The sequence below is a fragment of the Scyliorhinus canicula genome, chromosome 2 (genome assembly GCF_902713615.1).
Source record: "Scyliorhinus canicula chromosome 2, sScyCan1.1, whole genome shotgun sequence".
In the NCBI taxonomy this organism is placed as follows: Eukaryota; Metazoa; Chordata; class Chondrichthyes; order Carcharhiniformes; family Scyliorhinidae; genus Scyliorhinus; species Scyliorhinus canicula.
The window spans coordinates 195,663,270-195,684,557 of record NC_052147.1 but is presented as its reverse complement, the minus strand read 5'-3'; the positions used below and the strand labels follow the sequence as shown (position 1 = coordinate 195,684,557).

The following is a 21,288-nucleotide window of genomic DNA, read 5'->3' as shown; positions in this document are numbered from 1 at the left end:
GGTCCCGCTGGCTCAGAGCACGTTAGAACAGCACCAGTGGGACTAGGGTTTTTATTTAAACGGCCGCATAAAATTGCAGGGCCGGAGAATCGCGGGAGGCCACTACCAGCACCGCGCTGACCACGTCGGCCCCAATGGCGCCGATTCTCCGCGCTGTGGAGAATCGCATCACTATGTTGGGGCGGCGTGGCGCAATTCGCGCGGCCCGACAGCGATTCTCCGACTCGGCGTGGGGTCGGAGAATCCCGCCCAGGTTTTATGATTATTTTGAAAAACATAGGGCGGGATTCTCCGACCCCCCGCCAGGTCGGAGAATCGCCGGGGGGCGGCGTGAATCCCGCCCCCGCCGGCTGCCGAATTCTCCGGCGCCGGAGATTTGGCAGGGGCAGGAATTGCGTTGCGCCGGTCGGCGGGCTCCCCCCGGTGATTCTCTGGCCCGTGATGTGCCAAAGTCCCGCCCATTCTGTGCAGGTCCCACTGGAGCAAATTGGAGTAGGTCCCTTACCGGCGGGACCTGGCGGCGCGGGCGGGCTCCGGGATCCTCGGTGGGGGGGGGGCGATTTGGCCCCGGGGGGTGCCCCCATGCTGGCCTGGCCCGCGATGGGGGCCCACCAATCCGCGGGCGGGCCTGTGCCGTGGGGGGCACTTTATTCCTTCGCGCCGGCTGTGTAAGCCTCCGCAATGGCCAGTGGGAAGGGGAACCATCCCCTGCGCATGCGCGGGGATGACGTCAGCAGCCGCTGACGCTCCCGCCCATGCACGGAACCGCGCCGGCCGGCGGAGTCCCTTCAGCCCCGGCTCGCACGGTGCCAATGGCCTTCCACGCCGGCCGGCGGGGCGCAAACCACTCCGGTGCCGGCCTAGCCCCTGAAGTTGCGGAGGATTCCGCACCTTTGAGGCGGCCCGACGCCGGAGTGGTTCCCGCCACTCCACTGCGCCATTTCTGCCCGCCCCGCCGATTCCTGGAGAATCCCGTCCATAGTTTGATTAGAAGATAATCAGCATGGCTTTGTGAGGGGCAAGTCATAGAAAACATAGAACATAGAACAGTACAGCACAGAACAGGCCCTTCGGCCCTCGATGTTGTGCCGAGCAATTATCACCCTACTCAAACCCATGTATCCACCCTATACCCGTAACCCAACAACCCCCCCCCCCCTTAACCTTACTTTTTTTTAGGACACTACGGGCAATTTAGCATGGCCAATCCACCTAACCCGCACATCTTTGGACTGTGGGAGGAAACCGGAGCACCCGGAGGAAACCCACGCACACACGGGGAGGACGTGCAGACTCCACACAGACAGTGACCCAGCCGGGAATCGAACCTGGGACCCTGGAGCTGTGAAGCATTTATGCTAACCACTATGCTACCGTGCTGCCCATGCCTCACAAACCTCATTGAATTCTTTGAGGATGTGACGAGACACATAGATGAAGGTCGGGCAGTGGATGTGGTGTATATGGATTTCAGTAAGGAATTTGATAACGTTCCCTATGGTAGGCTCATTCAGAAAGTTAGGGGGCATGGGATACAGGGAAATTTGGCTGTCTGGATACAGAATTGGCTGGCCAAAAGAAGACATTGAGTGGTAGTGGATGGAAAGTATTCCGCCTAGAGGTCGGTGACCAGTGGTGTCCCACCGGGATCCATTCTGGGACCTCTGCTCTATGTGGTTTTTATAAATGACTTGGATGAGGCAGTGGAAGGGTGGGTTAGTAAGTTTGCCGATGACACGAAGGTTGGTGGCATTGTAGATAGTGTTGAAGGCTGTTGCAGGTTACAATAGGACATTGACAGGATGCAGAGCTGGGCTGAGAAGTGGCAGATGGAGTTGAACCTAGATAAATGTGAAATGATTCATTTTGGAAGGTCGAATTTGAATGCTGAATACAGGGTTAAAGGGAGGATCCTTGGAAGTGTGGAGGGACAGAGGGATCTTGGGGTCCACATTCATAGATCCCTCAAAGTTGCCACCCAGCTTGAGAGGGCTGTTAAGAAGGCGTTGCGAGGTTTTGCTGCAGCTTTATAAAACCCTGCTTCGACCATACTTGAAACATTGTGTCCAGTTCTGTTCGCCTCATTATAGGAAGGATGTGGATGCTTTGGAGAGGGTACAGAGGAAATTTACCAGGTGCCGCCAGGACTGGAGGGCATGTCTTATGAAGAAAGGTTGAGGGAGTTAGGACTTTTCTCACTGGAGCAAAGAAGAAAGAGAGGAGACTTGATAGAGATGTACAAGTTGATGAGAGGCAGAATAGAGTGGCTAGCCAGAGACTTTTCCCCAGGACAGAAATGGCTGTCACGAGGGGTTATAGTTTTAAGGTGATTGGAGGAAGGTATAGGGGAGATGTCAGAGGTAGGTTCTTTACACAGAGAATGGTGGGTGTGTGGAATGCACTGCCAGCAGAGGTGGTGGAGTCAGAGTCATTAGGGGCATTTAAGCGACTCTTGGACAGGCACATGGACAGCAGTAAATTGAAGGGGTGTAGGTTAGGTTGATCTTAGATTAGGATAAACGGTCGGCACAACATCGTGGGCTGAAGGGCCTGTACTGTTCTATGATCTATGTTATAAAAGCCTGATAGTGATTGCATATGTTTTCAAACATAGAATTTACAGTGCAGAAGGAGGCCATTCGGCCCATCGAGTCTGCACCGGCTCTTGGAAAGAGCACCCTACCCAAGGTCAACACCTCCACCCTATCCCCATAACCCAGTAACCCCACCCAACACCTGCACATCTTTGGACTGTGGGAGGAAACCGGAGCGCACGGAGGAAACCCACACACACGGGGAGGTTTTCTGTACTTTCTCAGCTAAAAAACTAAAATAGGAATTTTCTGGCTCCCCCAGTCACTTGTTTCTCCGAAATGCACCATTTGCTGGTATTCTCTACTCCCACCACTGGTCATTGGGATTTCCAATGAGCCTACACTGACCCCCTGAACCATAGAGTTTACAGAGCAGAAGGAGGCCATTTGGCCCATCGAGTCTGCACCGGCCCCCACAAAGAGCACCCTAATCAAACCCACATATCTACCCTATCCCCATAACCCAGTAACCCCCACTTAACCTTTTTTGGACACTAAGGGCAATTTAGCATGGCCAATCCACCTATCCTGAACATCTTTGGACTGTGCGAGGAAACCGGAGCACCCGGAGGAAACCCACGCAGACACGGGGAGAACATGCAGACATGCACACAGACAGTGACCCAAGCCAGGAATCCAACCTGTGACCCTGGAGCTGTGAAGCAACTGTGCTAACCACTAAGCTTAAGAGTTTATCGAGCTTACTTAAGCTTACCGAGGCCTATCCCCCCATCCATCCCTGCAATCCATAACCCCACCTGAATGAAAGTTCCCTCTCACTAGTAGCAGTCAGTGAAACATAATATTTAATGTTAACAGATGCTTCTGGGACGTAACTCAGGACAAAAAAAAGGTCTCTATGAAAAACAGCATCAGCTCAAAAGAGGAAGCACTTCAGAGTTAATGGATAGTGAAGAGTCAGAAAAACAAACAAAGCTAATCCCTCCTTTGAACATCCTGGACCTGTCAATAAAGAGGCTTGTTAAAGATGATAGACCATGAACTAGAATATAATAATGAAATTAAAAGATGTTGTGCTTCTCAGTATGCCCAGGGGCTTGAAAAAATTCAAGGGGAATGAAACTGTCTGTGAAAATACTTCACAGATTTCCAACACATCAGAGGGAAGATTTTCACCTTCATCTCACAGATCTTTGAACTTGACATGCTGGAAAAGACATCAAAGGGTTCCAACATATCAGTGGAAAGACTTTTAACTACAACTTGATATGCTGAAAGACAGTTTAATGATTTTTCAAGCTACAGAGGGATGAACTGCCACATCACACCCATATCAGGAAAGACCCCTGACCTGAGCCCCTACAGCCCAACCCAAGCCACCACAAACTCCCACCGCCCCAAAAGAAACCCTCTTTGCACCCTGGAGGTAAGTGTAGAGATGGTACTCACTCCAGTGCCCCCCCCCCCCCCCACCCCCGGGGTCCACGGAACCAGGGAAGTACTGCCAAGTGGCAGGGCCTAAAGGCAGAAAGAAGGGGGGCTTGGAGGGGGTAACTGATGGTGGGTGCCTTGGGGGGTGGGGGTTGACTGAAGGGGAGCCCCTGAAAGGGGGAGCATTTGGCAAGCCTACAACGGGGTTTTGCTCACTTGGGGGTGGGGGCGGCCTTGCCAGTGATTAGGGGGTACCTTGCAGGCAACTGGGGGGGGGGGCATTTGCCAGCAATTCGGGGCAGGGGTCTTTTCAGAAATTCAGGGGGTGGGGGGCTTGACAGAGATTGCAGGGTCTGCAGTGTTACTCTGAGATTGGGGCGCCCTTTAAAAATTATGCCACGACCGCTGAGGAGCGGGGATCGGTCAGCGAGTTTAGGCCCCCTCCCTCTCAAGCCCAGTGCAAAACCCACTCCCTCCAAAAAAGTTTCCAAGTGCCATTGAATAAAACCCGATAGCGCTGCCAGTGGGAAACACATCGGTTTTCCTGCTGGCTGCAGCACGTAGCTTTTCATCGGTCGAATCGAAGTCTGGATTCAATTCAGTTCCCACTGATTTTATGACAGTGGATTTTTAAAAAATTAATTCTTAGGACTTGAATTGGCATTGCTGTCCATTCTGTGATATCTCCATGTATTATATGTAATTGAAGGCTACTCTTGGTCACTGTCTTTATTTTGACACTATTATGCATTCTTCAAAAGCAAACCGTTACAAGTAACATACACGGAACCAATTGTTTTTGTACAAAAAAAATAACTCTGTCCCTAAGCAAGCACTTTATTATTTCACAGTCAAATTTGTAGTGTGCTGCTAATAATATAGATTTGGCACTTACTTCATCTACTTGTTGGTCCCACTGATAGATCCGCAGAATTTGCTCCAGGTCCAGCCTCTGGCGATGGGACTGGTCCTCCAATTGTCTCCTCCTGTCCTGCAGCAGTTCCATCAGACTCTCGACCTTTACACAGCTGCTTTGAGCTCCATGTATTAGCTCAGAATTGATTTTCGGTCCAGATACTTTGAACTCTTTGATTAAAGTGAGGATTTCTTGACTTTTATTTAGAAGAGCCATTGAGTTTGTTAAAAGGACTGAAACAAAAGTAAACTTCTCAGAATCAGGTTACAATTCAACTTTCACACAAAATAGAAAATAATTTATATAACTTCCTGAAATAGGTCATTTTACTAGATGATTGCTTAGAGAAAATGTTGAATAAAAATTGAAAAATGCTTAGTGTGCATTCCTCTGATCATCCTTTCCTCAATTTTGAAAATCGCTTATTCCATCTCATTTTTCCCTATTCTATCAGATAATTTGCTCATCTTTTTCTATTTTTCTCTTAATGTCACTTATAGTTCAAAAAGGGAATGAAGTACGCTTAATTGCATTTCTACCACCATTAACGTTTGGCTTTAAGTGGTCAAAACATATATTTCTATGGTGAGGATGGTAATCATTTGCCATGCTCTTGTAATATCCTGACAGAAGGGTGGCCACCAGATGGATTAACAAATGAACATTTTGTCAAACTAAGAAACTACGATCAGAGAGTGAGATAAAATCTGCCACGTTCCAAGACGCCAAACTCAAAACTGACTGGAAACCCGCACTCCACCCCCAGGATTAGTGCTCCCTGGCCCCATTGGCTGATTGTGCCACGTGACCCTCCATAGCCTCGCCCCTTTAAAGGGGTACGCTACCACATCTTTCAGTCCCTGTTGAGCATTCTCAAGTAACAAGGGAACTATTTACAACAGTGTCTCTCAAAACACTCTCTTACAGGCTCAGTCAGTCAAGGGACTTCTTTGAGAGTGGCGCAATTCACTGACAGGTGCTTGGCCCTCAAAGGGCTGACTCTCAAGAGTTGAAGGTGTATTCATACAGGTAGTTTCCTCAGTTCCCCTTGAAACAATACTGGGTTTGTCTTCTATGCGCTGGCTGCGGCATTACTGTCATTCAAATCCAGATTGTCCCAATAGTTCGGAGTGCAGTTTGTCATAATATGCACTCATGTTAATAATGAGATACAGACAGGCAGTGATGGACACACACAGGAACCAATCACCAGGCAGGACACTACAGGGTACATTACCAGTATAAGACACACGAGGCAGGAAGGCTCGGTCTCTTCGTACTGGTGATAGCTGTAGCAACAGTCAGGGTGCAATGTACAGTCAGCACCTACTACACATGGCACAGGGCAAGTCTGGGCAAGCCAGACCAAGGTTAGCAAGCTTAGATTGATAGAGTGTCGACTCACAGTGAACTATGTACATTATTTGGCAAGTTCAATAAAGCAGCGTTGAACTATCTACAGTGTTGGAAGCATGTTTTCAAGTGATACTGCATCGAATTGCAGTAAGTGTTAATCCAACACAGATAACACATCACAATTCTCTTTTCCTTAAATGGTCCAAGTGCTTTTTCAAACTTCTCCCTTGTACTTTCATTTTGTATGATACTGGATCTGTTTTGGTCACGACCTTTCCCTGGACTGAATTGGGGCCAGCATCGAAATTCTTCGCATAAGCTAAATCCCCCACCACAAATATTCCTTCAACTTTATTTGAATCATGGTGACTTTTCAGTTTGTTTTGTTTAGCCATCATCTCCCCGAAAATTTTGAAATACATAGTGCTTTTTTCACATCGCGTTATACCCAGCAGCGATCTCATTATGCTGGGAGCATCGCGGTTGAGGCCCAAATCAGGCTTCCCAGTGAGTCGAACTCGACCTGGATCACGCCTACACAGGGTATGATCCAGATAATCATACATTAAGCTCATTTAAATATGAGCAGCCTGTTTGCGGCCTCATTCACTTGGTGCCTGGGTGTTGCCAGCCTCACCAACAATGCCTCAACCAAACGCCGATTAGTACTGGTCTCCTACGCGGTCTCGGCCATTGGAGCCCCCTGGGTGGCTGTGGATGGGCAGGGCAGCATCCTGGCATGCCCCTTGGCAGCTGCGCACCTTGGCAGCAGTTTGGCAGGGTGCCATGTTGATACTGCCAGGGCACCAGGTAGGCAGTGCCCAGATGCCAGGTGGCTGTGCCAAGCTGATACCATGGCAATGCCAAGAGGCGGGGCCCGAGGGGGCCATTCCCATGAAAGGGGATGATGGAGGGTTATGAAGAATGTGGGGGCAAAGGGGTGCCATGAAGGTTGGGAGGGGGAGTGAAGGAGGGGATTCTGAAAGGGGAGCCTTCAGTAACCGCATAATGGGGTGTGCTCACTTGGAGGAGTTGGGGGGGGGGAAAGAATGGCATTGTGCATAGTTGGGGGGGGGGGGGGTACCTTCAAGCTCACTTAGGAGGAGCCGGTCTCGCTGGTGAGTTTAGCTCCCACTACTGAAAACATTTCTAAGTCTGGGCTACCCCGGGGGAAAACGAATGCAGCAACTTCCCGGGAATTACCAACTCCCCAGCAGGAAATAACACGGGCGACATTTAGTACACTTTTTCAAAAACGTGTGTGGTAGTCACCACTAGCTGTATCATATATATTGCGGTAAGACACATATACTAGAGATACATGGGTAAATCCCTGCCTGCTGGCTCCGCCCAGCAGGCGGCGTATAAATGTGCTGCAGCCATTCTGGAGCAGCTACAGGAGGCACAACATCTTTGCTCAATAAAACCTCGATTATTCCACTACTCTCATCTTTGTGGTAATTGATAGTGCATCAATTAATTGAGCAAAGGTTTTTAAAACGATGGATCTTCGCATCAAGCCTGATCACCTGCAGCTGAGCCCACGAGCAGCCAATGCTACGTCCGCTTTTGACCACTGGCTAGCCTGCTTCGAAAGCTACCTCCAAACATCCGCTGCGGAACCCTCGGACGCACAGAAGCTCCAAGTCCTTTATTCACGGGTGAGCCCTGGCATTTTTCCTCTCATCCTGGGTGCACCCACTTACTCCGAAGCAATGGAGCTCCTGAAGGGACATTACATTCGGCCAGTCCATCAACTATACGCCAGGCACTTCCTGTCCACGAGACAGCAACTCCCCGGTCAGTCCCTAGACTATTTCTGGCGTACCCTGCACATCCTGGGGACGATCTGTGACTGCCAGGCAGTTTCAGCAGTCCAGCACACAGAACTTTTAATCCGAGACGCCTTCGTTACGGGCATGAGGTCTGCATACGTCCGCCTGCGCTTATTGGAAGGGGGTACGCTTGATCTTGCGGGAACCAGGAAGCTCGCAAAATCGTTAACAGTGGCCTCCCTTAACGTCCAGTCGTACACCCCCGACCACACGGCACCCTCATGGGCATCGTGGGCCCCACCAGCTACCGACTCCAGCTCACCGCAACCTGTGCCACGCGGCAGCCAGCCAACCCTGGGGGCCCCAAATGCACCTAGATGCATCCTCTCGGGCTGCATCACAGCCTGGTATGGCAATTGCTCGGCCCAAGACCGCAAGAAACTTCAGAGAGTCGTGAATACCACCCGGTCCATCACACGAACCTGCCTCCCATCCATTGACTCCATCTACACCTCCCGCTGCCTGGGGTAAGGGGGCAGCATAATCAAAGGCCCCTCCCACCCGGCTTACTCACTCTTCCAACTTCTTCCATCAGGCAGGAGATACAGAAGTCTGAGAACACACACGAACAGACTCAAAAAACCTTCTTCCCCACTGTCACCAGACTCCTAAATGACCCTCTTATTGACTGACCTCATTAACACTACACCCCTGTATGCTTCAACCGATGCCAGTGCTTATATAGTTATATTGTATATCTTGTGTTGCCCTATTATGTATTTTCTTTTATTCCCTTTTCTTCCCATGTACTTAATGATCTGTTGAGCTGCTAGCAGAAAAATACTTTTCACTGTACCTCGGTACACGTGACAATAAACAAATCCAATCCAATCCAATGCTATTTTTGCGGGCAGAACACCCCCGGCAGCGCTGCCCGACGCGGAGCACAACCTGCAATGGATGCGGAAAGAAGGGATACTTTGTTTCTGTGTGCCAGGCCCAGTCAGTCTCCGCTGTTTCGAGGCCCAGTGTTTCTACACCCCCACGTGCGACCCAGGGGCATCACCATTTTCCTCCTCACAAGTCACATTCGGCCTCTGGGTGCCACCATCTTCTTCTCCGCAGGCCACGTGCGGCCCAAGGGTGCCGCCATCTTTAATGCCACCCGCCATGTGCGACCTGTGGGCGCCGCCATCTTCGGCGCCATTTTGGACGGTGCCTCAGGACCCCTGCTCGTCTGGAAGCACGTCTGGCCATTCATTGCCTGCCGCTACCTCCAACACCGCTGACCAGCCCGGGGCCTCCCTGCATCTGCCGCAGCTCGCCTCGATCACCCTAGACCAGTACCGGCCCCGCAATCTCGCGATCGCAACGACAACGGTGAAAATCAAAGGGCACAAGACGTCCTGCCTTTTTGATTCCGGAAGCACAGAGAGCTTCATCCACCCCACGAAAGTAAGGCGCTGCTCCCTCACGGTACACCCCGTTACCCAGAAAATCTCCCTGGCCTCTAGATCCCATTCCGTGGAAATCCGTGGATACTGAACCACGACCCTCACCGCCCAAGGCGTAGAGTTTAGCAACTTCCGGCTCTGCACTGCCCTGTTAATGCCACCCGCCATGTGCGACCTGTGGGCTCCGCCATCTTCCGCGCCACGGTTGCGGGGATTCTCTGACCTGGGGCGGGGCTGGGAGAATCCCGCCCCCTGTCTTCGCAACTGAATTGGCCTTTTTGTATCTTAAAGGGTCGTAACAGCTCAGACCTGCTATCGTAATGCCAGCTGCGAAGGAACATGTGCTTGACCTGAGGTAATAAGGAATCTTTTTTGGTACAAAATCTAACATGCCGCACCAACATGGGCTAAGTATCAAGGGAGCGCAAAGCAAGAAGCATCTCCTGTGATACCGGTGGAGATTATATATTCTGAGGTAGGGGAATAATGTTCAAAGCATCCACATTCAAAATGTGGATGCCTGGCCTATATTGAAACATGTACTCGGAAGGCTGCCAAAATTAGGGCCCAGGTTGGACTCTAGCTGAAGCTGTGGGGAGAATGGTCTTATTCTCCCTTAATAACCTCAACAGGGGTTTGCAGTCAGTAACAACAATGAAATGCCGTACATAGACGTATTGGTGGAACTTTTAACTCCAAATATCATGACCAGTCCCTCTTTTTCAATTTGGGAATAAGCTTGTTCAGCACTGGTCTAAGGCTTTGAAGCACATGCAATAGGCCATTCAGAACCATCTTATGGGTCAAAACCACCCCTACTCTGCTAGGGGACGTGTCAATTCTCTGAGCCCCCCCCCCCCCCCGCTGGGTCGGAGAATCGCCGGCGGGCGGCGGGAAACCTCGCCCCCATCGGCTGCCGAATTCTCCGGTGCCGGGGATTTGGCGGGGGTGGGAATCGCGCCGCGCTGGTCGGCGGCCGCTGCCAGCAGCCCCCCCCCGGCGATTCTCCGGTCCGTGATGGGCGAGTGGCCGCTAGTGTTTTGCCGTTCCCGCCAGCGTAAATTAGATTACGTCCTTACTAGCGGGACCTGGCGGCACGGGTGGTCTCCGGGGTCCTCCAGGGCATGCGGGGAGATCTGGCCATGGGGATGTGTCCCCACTCTATTGTTCCGCATCGGCCACTGGGTCCTCCGCGATGGCCGATGCAGAGATGAATCCCTCCTGTGGATGCGCTGGGATGATGCCAGCACATGCTAATGCTCCCGCGCATGCGCCAACTCGCGCCGGCCGGCGGAGGCCCTTCGGCGCCAGATGGTGTGACGCCAAGCCCCTTCCCCGCCGGCCGGCACAGCGCGAACCACTCCGGGGCCGGCCTAGCCCCTGAAGGTATGGAGGATTCCGCACCTTCCGGGCGGCCCGACGCCGGAGTGGTTCATGCCACTCCTCAGCGCTTGTACCCCCACCCCGCCGGGTAGGGGAGGATCCCGTCCAAGGGTTTTCTCTTTTGGTAAGTCAAATTGGGCCAAGAGAGTGGATGATTATAAGGATAATTTAACCTGTTTAAAGGTCTTTTTTTAATACTTTTTCCAACATCATGGAAAGATTGGGAATAAATCTACCGTAATGGTTTACCATTTCTAAAAAGGATTTCAATTACAACCTATTTTTGGGGGCCATTGCATCTTTAATTGTTTTGATCTTCTAATCCATAGAGTGTAGCCCTTTGTACTCTACCCCGGATCTTGTTTGTTACTACCTAAGCTTCGAAGGTATACTTTTCTCATTTCAGTCTTACTCTGGCTGTCTTAAATCTCGTTAAGTGTAATAATCCACAGGAGGCAGGAGTCCCGTCACCACACCAATATTTATTGCCAATAACTATATACAAGAGCTGCTCCAACAGTGCTGCTAGCATTCCAGTCAACTTAAGACTGGATCACAAAGCCTACACAGGTGCTTATATGGGCCCCCTCAATGAGCTATCATTGAGGGAGCTCGTACTCCAATTGGCCAACCAATAATGCTAATTGGAGGTCATTACATTAAGACTCCTTCGAGATTTCCTAGGTGCCCCTCTTCAGACTCTCCGGTAATTAGTACATTGTCTAGATAGACAACCACCTTATGTAGGTCCTGTAGTAAAACTTCCCATCATGCATTAGAATATCACACAGGCAGATGAGACTCTGAAGAGTAACTGGGTATATCCTGGTACAAGCCTTTGTTGGTTTTTATGGCAACAAATTCCCTGTACGTTTTGTCCAATTTTATATGTTGGTACACATGACTCGTATCAAATTTAGTGCAAATTAAACCTCCTGCTGAGTTGGTGTTTAAATCTTCAATTCCTGGGATTGGGTACTGGTCCAACTTGCTTACTCCATTCACAGTTACTTTGTAGCCCTGCATATTCTAATTATTCCATCTGGCTTTACCACTGGCATGATTGGAGCCACCCACTCCGAAAAATGTACAGGTTTGATAATACCTAATTCTTGTCACTTTTTAAAACAATATTTTTATTGAAGTTTTCAATTTATAAAACACAATAAACAAATCCATACAAACAAAATACCATTTGAAAACACCTACCCTTTAAAAAAACCAATTCATAACCCCCCCCCAACCACTGACTGCGACCAATTCCCAAAGGTAGAAGACAAAGGTCACCACCTCCGGTAGGCCTCAGCCCATGACCCACCCAAGACAGCAACCAACCCAGCCCCTAAGACAAGATAAAAAGAAGCCCTTAGTCCCAGTCAGATTCCTAAACCCCCTTTGCCCCCCCCCCCCCGCCATAAACCTGAAAAAGTCTCCCCAGAGAAATTACTTCTCCTCTCCACACACCCTCCGCTAACCCCCCTTCCCCACCTCACTCCCATTCACTAGTTTAAACTTTACAGCTAGCAAAGGTAACTCCTTACCCAGGGTGAATGCTCAACGAACAAAGAAAAATTACACTCTCCAGTGCATCCCAGCTTCAGAAGGGTAACCAAAGTCCAACACACTTATAATACCTAAACTCCCTCCAGGGAGCATATATTCTCCATATTGTTACCTTGACCACTATCTGCCGACAACCCCCATAGCCCCCTCAATCCCAAACAACAGATACAAACTACAACACATCTCAAACTAACCTCTCCCAACTGTCCCCATTGAAGTCCAAATCAAATCCATTCAATCAAGTCCAAGTCCATGCTCCTTGACAAAAGCCTCCATCTTCTCCAACATATTAAAAAAATGATCTTTCGACTGAATCGGCGGGTACACCACTCCAGACCCGACTAAACTCCTAAATAATGCTGACTTTGTCTTATTAAAAGCTGCACGCTGCTTCGTCAGCTCTGCTCTGACATCTTGGTATATCCTTACGATGCTTCCTTCCCACCTCGGGTACTGATTCACTTTGGCCCATTGTGGAACACGCTCCTACTCCTGAAAGATATGGAATCCAATAATCACCGCCCACGGCGGCTCATTCGCCTGAGGTTTCCACCGGAGTACTTGGTGGGCCCAATCCAACTCTAGAGGAGACAGTCGCACCCCAGCGCCCCAGAAGCTTTGCAAACATCTGAGAAAAGTACTCAATCAACTTTAGGCCCTCCGGCAAACCCATGAATCTGAGGTTTTGTCTCCTCGACCTTGACATTTGTTCTCCAGGTCATCCACCTATGCCCTCAGAGTCTTGTTCCTCTCCTGCACCAGCAACATCTCAGCTTCCAACGAGGTGATTCGATCACCATACTGCGACAAGGTCGCCTCCACACCTTTCAGCACCTTTCCTTGCTCCTTCACCACCTCTGAGGTTTTTTCCAGTTTAAAGATTGCCATCATCATCCTGCCCTGCTCCTAAAAATGCTTTGTGTGACGGCACGGTGGTGCAGTGGTTAGCACTGCTGCTTCATGGCGTGGAGATCCCAGGGTCGATCCCGGCCCTGGGTCACTGTCCGTGTGGAGTTTACACGTTCTCCCTGTGTCTGCATGGGTCTCACCCCCACAACCCAAAGATGTGCAGGGTAGGTGGATTGGCCATGTTAAATTGTCCCTTAATGGGAAGAAAAATATTGGATACACTAAATTTAAAATAAAAAGCTTCACAAACTGTTATCAAACATGTTGGTTGCCACACCCAAGGTTACTTTCCTTCTGCTGAGCTTCGCGGGTTTCCTGGCTCCTTCGAAAAAGTACCCCTGTATAATAATAATCTTTATTGTCACAAGTAGGCATACATTAACACTGGAATGAAGTTACTGTGAAATGCCCTTGTCGCCCATTCCAGCACCTGTTCGGTTACACGGGGTGAATTCACAATGTCCAAATTACCTAACAGCATGTCTCTCGGGACTTGTGTGAGGAAACCGGAGCATTCAGAAGAAACCCATGCGGACATAGGGAGAACGTGCAAACTCCGCACAGACAGTGGCCCAAGCCGGGAATCGAACCTGGGACCCTGGAGCTGTGAAGCAACAGTGCTACCCACTATGCTACCCTGCTGCCCACAATCTTCTTGCCTCCAACCTTCTTCATAGATTGCAACATATTTTCTGCAACCAATTCCTTATGCCATAAGATGAGCCAGTTTTGATAACCTAAATCCCCGGGAACCGAGTTAAAAAGTCCAAAAAACAAAGGCAATGGCAGGAGCTACCAATAAAAGTTATGATGTTAGACAGGCAAGCACTAGCATTTAAGGATCTGTTACATATTTACATAAAATATAGATTCTATTAAGAAACAAAAATCCAAGTGGAAAAGTGACGGAATGGTAGCTTCCAAGAAAAGTTAAAGATTCCATTAGATCAAAGAAAGAGGCACATCAGGTGGCCAAAATAGGAGTAACCTTCTCCTAAATGTAGCCACTGGAAACTCCATTCTTCAAGTCACTTGCCTTCAAGACTCAACCTTCTTGTTTAAGGCATAGAGGGTTGAGCTCTGAAATATTTGGGCGTGGCTTCCAGATCCACACAAATCTTTGCTTTATGGCCCTGTGTCTTCCCTCACTTGTTTTTGAAACCACCTGATAATTATTTAAAATGTTACAAAGGCCTCCTTCATTAATTGAAAAGATATCCAACTAATTTAATTTAATTTGGCAGAGTGAATTCCGGCTCATCAGCCTTGGCCCTTTCCCCCCTACTACTACCAGGGGCAGTTGAGTTGACCGGTCCAGATAACTTAGGGCCGTTACTAAATTTCAGATTCTCAAAGCTTCACCAGTATTTGTTTTTGAACAAAAAACAGTATTTGAACAATATATTTGTTCACCTACAGCTGTCCACGTCCACCTCCCATGTCCACCTCCATTCCAAGCGGCTGACCATTTACTATAAGTATAATCGTAATTGGGGACGTCTTGCCCACCTTAATGTTATTTAATCTGTTTACTTCAGATTCATTTTCAGGGTTATTCTCAACGCTGTGTACTGGAGTTGAAATTTTATTTTGCTGGCCCCCTGTAGGCTCTGCCTAGCTTTCCATTTCCTCATAATGTATCCCCCTTCAATTACATGTTTCCCTGAATCTACATCTTTTCTGGGGTTGATCTTGCACCCTCCCCCACCCCCTCCATCCACATAGATAGCATTCTTCATAGTTCCTTGTCTGCAGATCAAATTGAATTGCTTATATCTCTGCACTCTCTTCTGCCCCGAGCCTCTTTGCTCATTACTTTCTCCACCTTAATTCTTGGTGCAAGACTGCCAGTGGCTTCTTGCCAAACTTTGTGGACCTCCCCTGCTTGCACACTCTGCCCTCTCAGCACATTCCATAGCCTGGGTTCACTCTAAGACATTCATTATGGTCATCTCTGCCTCTGCAAACAATTATTTTTGAATGGCCGTGTCGGTAACACCACAGACCAGCGTGCCGCTCAACATTCGTTTAGTGTAGACCTGAACTTGCACTGTTTAGCTATTTGTTCCAGGTGCATCATGAACACTCTGATCATCTAGCCTAGGGCTCTTGCTGTTGAATTGAACTTGTAAGGCTGCATTATTACCGAGTGCTTCAGGTGGTAATGACCCTTCACTAAGTCCACCAGCTCCTCGAATGTTTTATCGTTGAGGGTATCTGGAAACATCAAATTCATAATTAGGCTGAAAGTGGGAGCCCTGCAGGCCATTAGGAGAATTAGCTGCTGCTTTTCCTAACACCCCCCCCCCCCCCCCCCCCCCCCCTCCGGATTTCATTTGCCTTGAAAAAGTAACGGAGACGCTCTACATATAGCACCCATTGTTCCATTGTGAGGTCAAATGTTTCTAGTTTACCAAAAGGGGGCATTGTCACTCACAGACTGAAACAAGTTTGCTTTGATGGAAAAGTTTTCATATGAGGTCTGCTCTCCCGATTTTTGTAACAGCAGGAACGCACTGCAGTTGATCCTCATTCCCCCACGTAATATCCTGACAGACGGGCGACATCCGACGGATTAACAAATGAACGATTTATTCAAGTAAGAAACTTGTGCAGAGGTTGAAACAAAGGCTCCAATGTTCCAAGACTCCAAACTCCTAACTAACAGGGAACCCGTACTCCTGCCCCGTTGGCAGATTGGGGTCGTAAAACCCTCCAGACACTCACCCCCTTAAAGGGGCACGCTGCTATACCCCCCATGTAATCAATGCCGGGATTTTAAATGGCAGTTCGGTTCCAAGTCCAATAATTTCTTACGATGTAGCTCAGTCGGCTTAATCTCTCCTCTCTCTGGCTGTCACCTTTTACTCATGTTCAGTACTGAAGCTGAAATGTCAGGAGCAGGGTGCCATCATAGCCAAGGCCTTGATGCTTGGCTTGCTGCTGATGAAAATTAATCAATAATTGGCATATTCACATCATTAAGGTGGTAAATAGATTTCTGCAGTAAAAACAGAATGCTTGTATAGCCTTCCGAAAAACTAAAACATTGCATCATCTTTTTATTGACCCTCAGCTGCTCCAAATTTCCTTCACCTGTGAAAGCAGCTGTCAGCTGCACTTTTCCTCGACTTGGCAATTCAGCTGCACACCCAAACACAAAAGTTGCAATTGAATTCCAATGTAATGTGACATTTATTCCTACTGCTGAACTACTGCCTAAATTACCAAATTATTTTTCTCCTCAGACACATTTATTATTTTGCATGCTCAAACCTACATAGGAGAGAAAATGACTACTCCTTCATCACACAATCAGTCAATTGGTTCTGGTTCAGTGCTGGTCTGGAGCATCAATACCTTGCTCAGAAACAGAAGTGAGAAGACTGGAAATTGGAAGGCTCAAGATCACACTTACTGATGTAAAATGACATGGTAATGGCCAAGGTAGGGTGAAAGGATTGTTGAATAGAAGATCAGCAATAAACTTATGTAGTGTAGACGTGAAGGCCCAAATTGATTCAGAAATGAAACGGAGTGAGACTTATCTCCTCTTCAAGGAGTTTCTACTTTACTCTAATGTCCGGTTAGAGTCTGAATCTTAATTCAAACTGCAATTACATATAAGTGTGATGGTGGTATGAAATAAGACAATTTTGTACCAATACTACAGCTATAGTGTAAATCTCAATAGTTTTTGTTTCACTTAACTGTATGTAGTACACTGTCCGAACTTAATCATTAAAGGTGAGTCAGTAAGTCAGGCTAAAACATTGCGGGTATCTTCCTATTCTCCCTCCCAGTTACAAATATTCAAGATATATTTAATTCAACTACTTACCTTTCTTAAGATGTTGATGGTGATGAAGAAGTTGCTTTAAGGATCCCATGTCCTCAAATATCTGCGCACTATTCAGAAAATCTTCAGCTTCATCAATTTTTATCGCAAACTAAAAAATATAGTTTTTTTTAACAGAATTAACTATAAAACTACCATATCAATTGAGAGATCATGACACACTATCAACATTTACTTTCATCTAACATCATATGTTAATTCCAAGATTAAGTTAAATCGCTCTTTGGGTATTATAATCACTTCTCCTTTATTGATTACCAACCTCTAAAGCTTGATCGAAGAACTCGGAGGCCGTTTTTAAAACTGTCTTTCGATTTTCAAGCAGTTGGTTGAGAGTTGTCCAATTGTCCCCCAGAGTTTTTCCCATCTCCTCATACAACTGGCTCTGGTTTTTATTCGCCTCTGCTGTTCGGTCAGCTTCAAGCAGCAAATCCCTAACACCACCTTCACGTGCCTATTACAGAGAACAACAATGTAAAAGTTTCCTGGATACTCAAATTAACTGTTTAAGCAAATTAAGACAGGAGTCACTTCATCAAAGCTTATTTGATAATCTGTTTAAAATGAAAACAATTTCAACATCTTACTTTTTCCACAGCCAGTTCTGCTAATTGTTTTGAATATCTTCTGTTAACAATGATAGCTGGTGACTGGGGCAATTGATTCAGGGAGATCACTGAACTTTACTTGTGAAAATGGCTATTAATTCACAGGTACTTACTAATTCCTGCTGTTTCAGTACTCATTTCAACAGTCTTATAATTCAGCTGGAGTGTGGTTAGAGAGAGGAGAAAGAAGGGATAAAGGGACAGAAAAGTCAGAGGACGAGGTGGATTCAGGGAAGTAAGAAGGACAGAGAACAAAAGGAGAATGGGAGGAAGAATATAAACATGTTCAATACAGGCATCAAATAAACAGGGGAAGAACATGGTGGGGAAATGCGAGCACCTTGAGAATTAAGTGCCTGAGTTGTTAAGAGGCCTATTGTTGTTTGTGCGCATTGTAATAGAGATAGATAGAGAAATACAGCACAGAACAGGCCCTTCGGCCCACGATGTTGTGCCGAACTTTTGTCCTAGGTTAATCATAGATCATAGAATTTTGGACACTAAGGGCAATTTATCATGGCCAATCCACCCAACCTGCACATCCTTGGACCGTGGGAGGAAACCGGAGTACCCGGAGGAAACCCACGCACACACAGGGAGGAAGTGCAGACTCCACACAGACAGTAACCCAAGCCAGAATCGAACCCGGGGAAAAAGTCTCTGACTGTCTAGTCTATCTATTCCCCTGTTGCATATTGTTTCATGAAGTGATCCAGAGACTTGCATTGTTGAACAATTACTGTTTATCAATAACACACAATGATATACTTGTGATGCACGATCAATTGCACAAAGACGAGAGTTGAATACAGCTGAGGCTTTATTACACTAAGATGTGTGGCCTCCTACAGCAGCTGGCGAAATGGCTGCTGTGCGGGGAGCACACATATTTATACTCCGCCTACTGGGCGGAGCAGCATGCAGGGACTACCCCCGTACATGTAGTACAGGGCCTTGCCACACCTCTCCTAATATATACAACAGTGATAATGACCACATTCACCCCCTGTTAAAATTGAGTCCGGCAGGGGTGGCGGAGAACTATATGCAGAACAAGTTTTAATATACAGAGGCAAAAAAAAATTTGGAGTCCAGTACATGGTGCTTTAACAGTTCCAAACCAATTACAGGTTTAGCTGGTTCGGGGCCTTGATCGGACATTGGGAGCGACGCAGTGTTGGCGGCGATTCTGGTGTCGGTTTGGTCCTCAGTGACTCCGGGAGCGTGCTGAAATCCCCCTCATCCTCGGGCGTGGCCAGGGGGAGGACTGATGGTCCCGGGGGGGTTGCTGCTGGGTGCGTCGGGGGAGAGGAGGATGACACACTGAAGGGTGTGCGTGGGGGGGAACCTGCTGGTGCCAGGTCCCTGAGGGAGACAGTATCCTGGCGACCGTCGGGGTACGCTACATAGGCATACTGGGGGTTAGCGTGGAGTAACTGCACCCTTTCAACCAACGAGTCCGCCTTGTGGAGTCGTACGTGCTCACGGAGGACTGCGGGACCTGGAACTGCGAGCCAAGTCGGGAGCGACACCCCGGATGTGGACTTCCTGGGGAGGCAAAGAGAAGTTTATGGGGGGTGTCGTTAGTCGCAGTGTATAGGAGTGACCGAATGGAGTGCAGTCCATTGGGGAGGATCTCCTGCCAGCGGGAGGCCGGGAGATGTCTGGACCATAGGGCCAGCTGGACGGCCCTCCAGACCGTCCCGTTCTCCCTTCCCATCTGCCCGTTTCCCCGGAGGTTATAGCTGGTCATCCTGCTGGAGCAGGAACTGACACAGCTCATCACTCATGAATGAGGATCCCCTGTCACTGTGGATGTAGGCGGGGAAGCCGAACAGAGCGAAGATGGTGTTGAGGGCTTTGATGTCGGTGGCAGACGTCTGTCATAATATACACACAAGTATATGATGGTGCATAGACAGACACTGACTGACACACTGAATGACCAATTAACACACAGAACACAGCAGCCAATCACCAGACAGGACACGGCCACTATAAAGCCAGAGAACACTAGTTTTCCCGCTCTCTCGGGATGCAGCCTCTGAGACAGCCAGAGCCCGTCATCAGCAACACGAACATCCACCATGTGCCAGCAGGATAGTCTGGTCAGATTAGCCTCAGGTCTCCAGTCAACTCAACATAGTGTCAACCCACAGTGCAAGTACGTTTAACAGCTCATAGTTCAATAAAATAGAGTTGTACTTCTACAAGTGTTGGTAGCCTGTCTCTCTCACTGCTATGGTAAACGCAGTCCTCGCAGACCCAGCATACCCAACACATCAACGTCATGTCGGGGCATGGGATGGCGAAGGGGAATCTGGAGTACTCATCGACCACACTGAGGAAATACATGTTATGGTCGGTGGAGGGGAGGGACCCTTTGAAATCCATGCTGAGGCGTTCAAAGGGGTGGGAGGCCTTCACCAGGCACGTGTGGTCTGGGTGGTAGAAGTGCGGTTTGCACTCCGCACAGAACTGGCAGTCTCTGGTGATTGCCCGTACTTCCTCGACGGAGTAGGGCAGATTGCGGGCCTTGATGAAGTGGTATAAACGTGTGACTCCCGGGTGACAAAGGTTGCTGTGCCGAGTCCGGAGGCGGTCCACCTGTGCGCTGTCCACCTGTACCTCGGGAAAGGGCATCGGGGGCTTGTTGAGCTTTCCGGGGCGATACAAAATCTCGTAGTTGTAGGTGGAGAGCTCGATCCTCCGCAAGATTTTATCATTTTTGATCTTGCCCCGCTGTGTGTTGTTAAACATGAAGGCTACTGACCGTTGGTCAGTGAGGAGAGTGAATCTCCTGCCAGCCAGGTAATGCCTCCAATGCTGCACAGCTTCAACGATGGCCTGGGCCTTTTTTCTACGGAGGAGTGTCGAATTTCGGAGGCATGAAGAGTTCGTGAAAAGAATGCCACGGACCTGCTGCCTGGTTGAGGGTGGCGGCTAGAGCGATGTCTGATGCGTCGCTCTCCACTTGAAAGGGTAACGTCTCATTGACTGCGTGCATCGCAGCCTTGGCAGTGTAGGCCCTAATACGGTTCAAGGCCTGTTGAGCCTCGGCCGTCAGGGGGAAAAGAGTGGACTGGATGAGTGGGCGGGCCTTGTCCGCATAGTGTGGGACCCACTGGGCGTAGTAAGAAAAGAATCCTAGGCAGCGTTTGAGGGCCTTGGGGCAGTGGGGAATGGGAAGTTCCACGAGGAGGCGCATGCAGTCGGGGACGGGCCCCAGAACTCCGTCCTGGACCACATAGCCAAGGATGGCTAAGCGGTTCGTGCTGAATATGCACTTCTCCTTGTTATAGGTGAGTTTTGGGAGAGTGGCGGTGCGGAGAAATTTGGCACGGTTGGCATCATGGCCACGCTGATCGTGGCCGCAGATGGCGACATTGTCTAGGTACGGGAAAGTGGCCCACAGCCCGTACCGGTCGACTATTCGGACCGTCTACCTTTGGAAGATCGAGACCCCATTGGTGACGCCG

The 21,288-nt window shown here is 48.8% G+C and overlaps 1 protein-coding gene across 2 annotated transcripts in view; it reads right to left on the bottom strand.

Moving 5' to 3' along the window:
- The window catches only part of ccdc141 (coiled-coil domain containing 141), a 272,222-nt gene that overhangs the window by 200,540 nt on the left and 50,394 nt on the right, over positions 1-21,288 (bottom strand). For both annotated transcript variants that reach the window (XM_038789287.1, XM_038789288.1), the window contains exons 3-5: positions 17,464-17,655; positions 17,184-17,292; positions 4,882-5,135 (exon numbers count right to left, since the gene is read on the bottom strand). In XM_038789287.1, the coding sequence (XP_038645215.1) occupies positions 4,882-5,135; positions 17,184-17,292; positions 17,464-17,655 (555 nt within the window). The remainder of the gene's footprint in view (positions 1-4,881; positions 5,136-17,183; positions 17,293-17,463; positions 17,656-21,288) is intronic.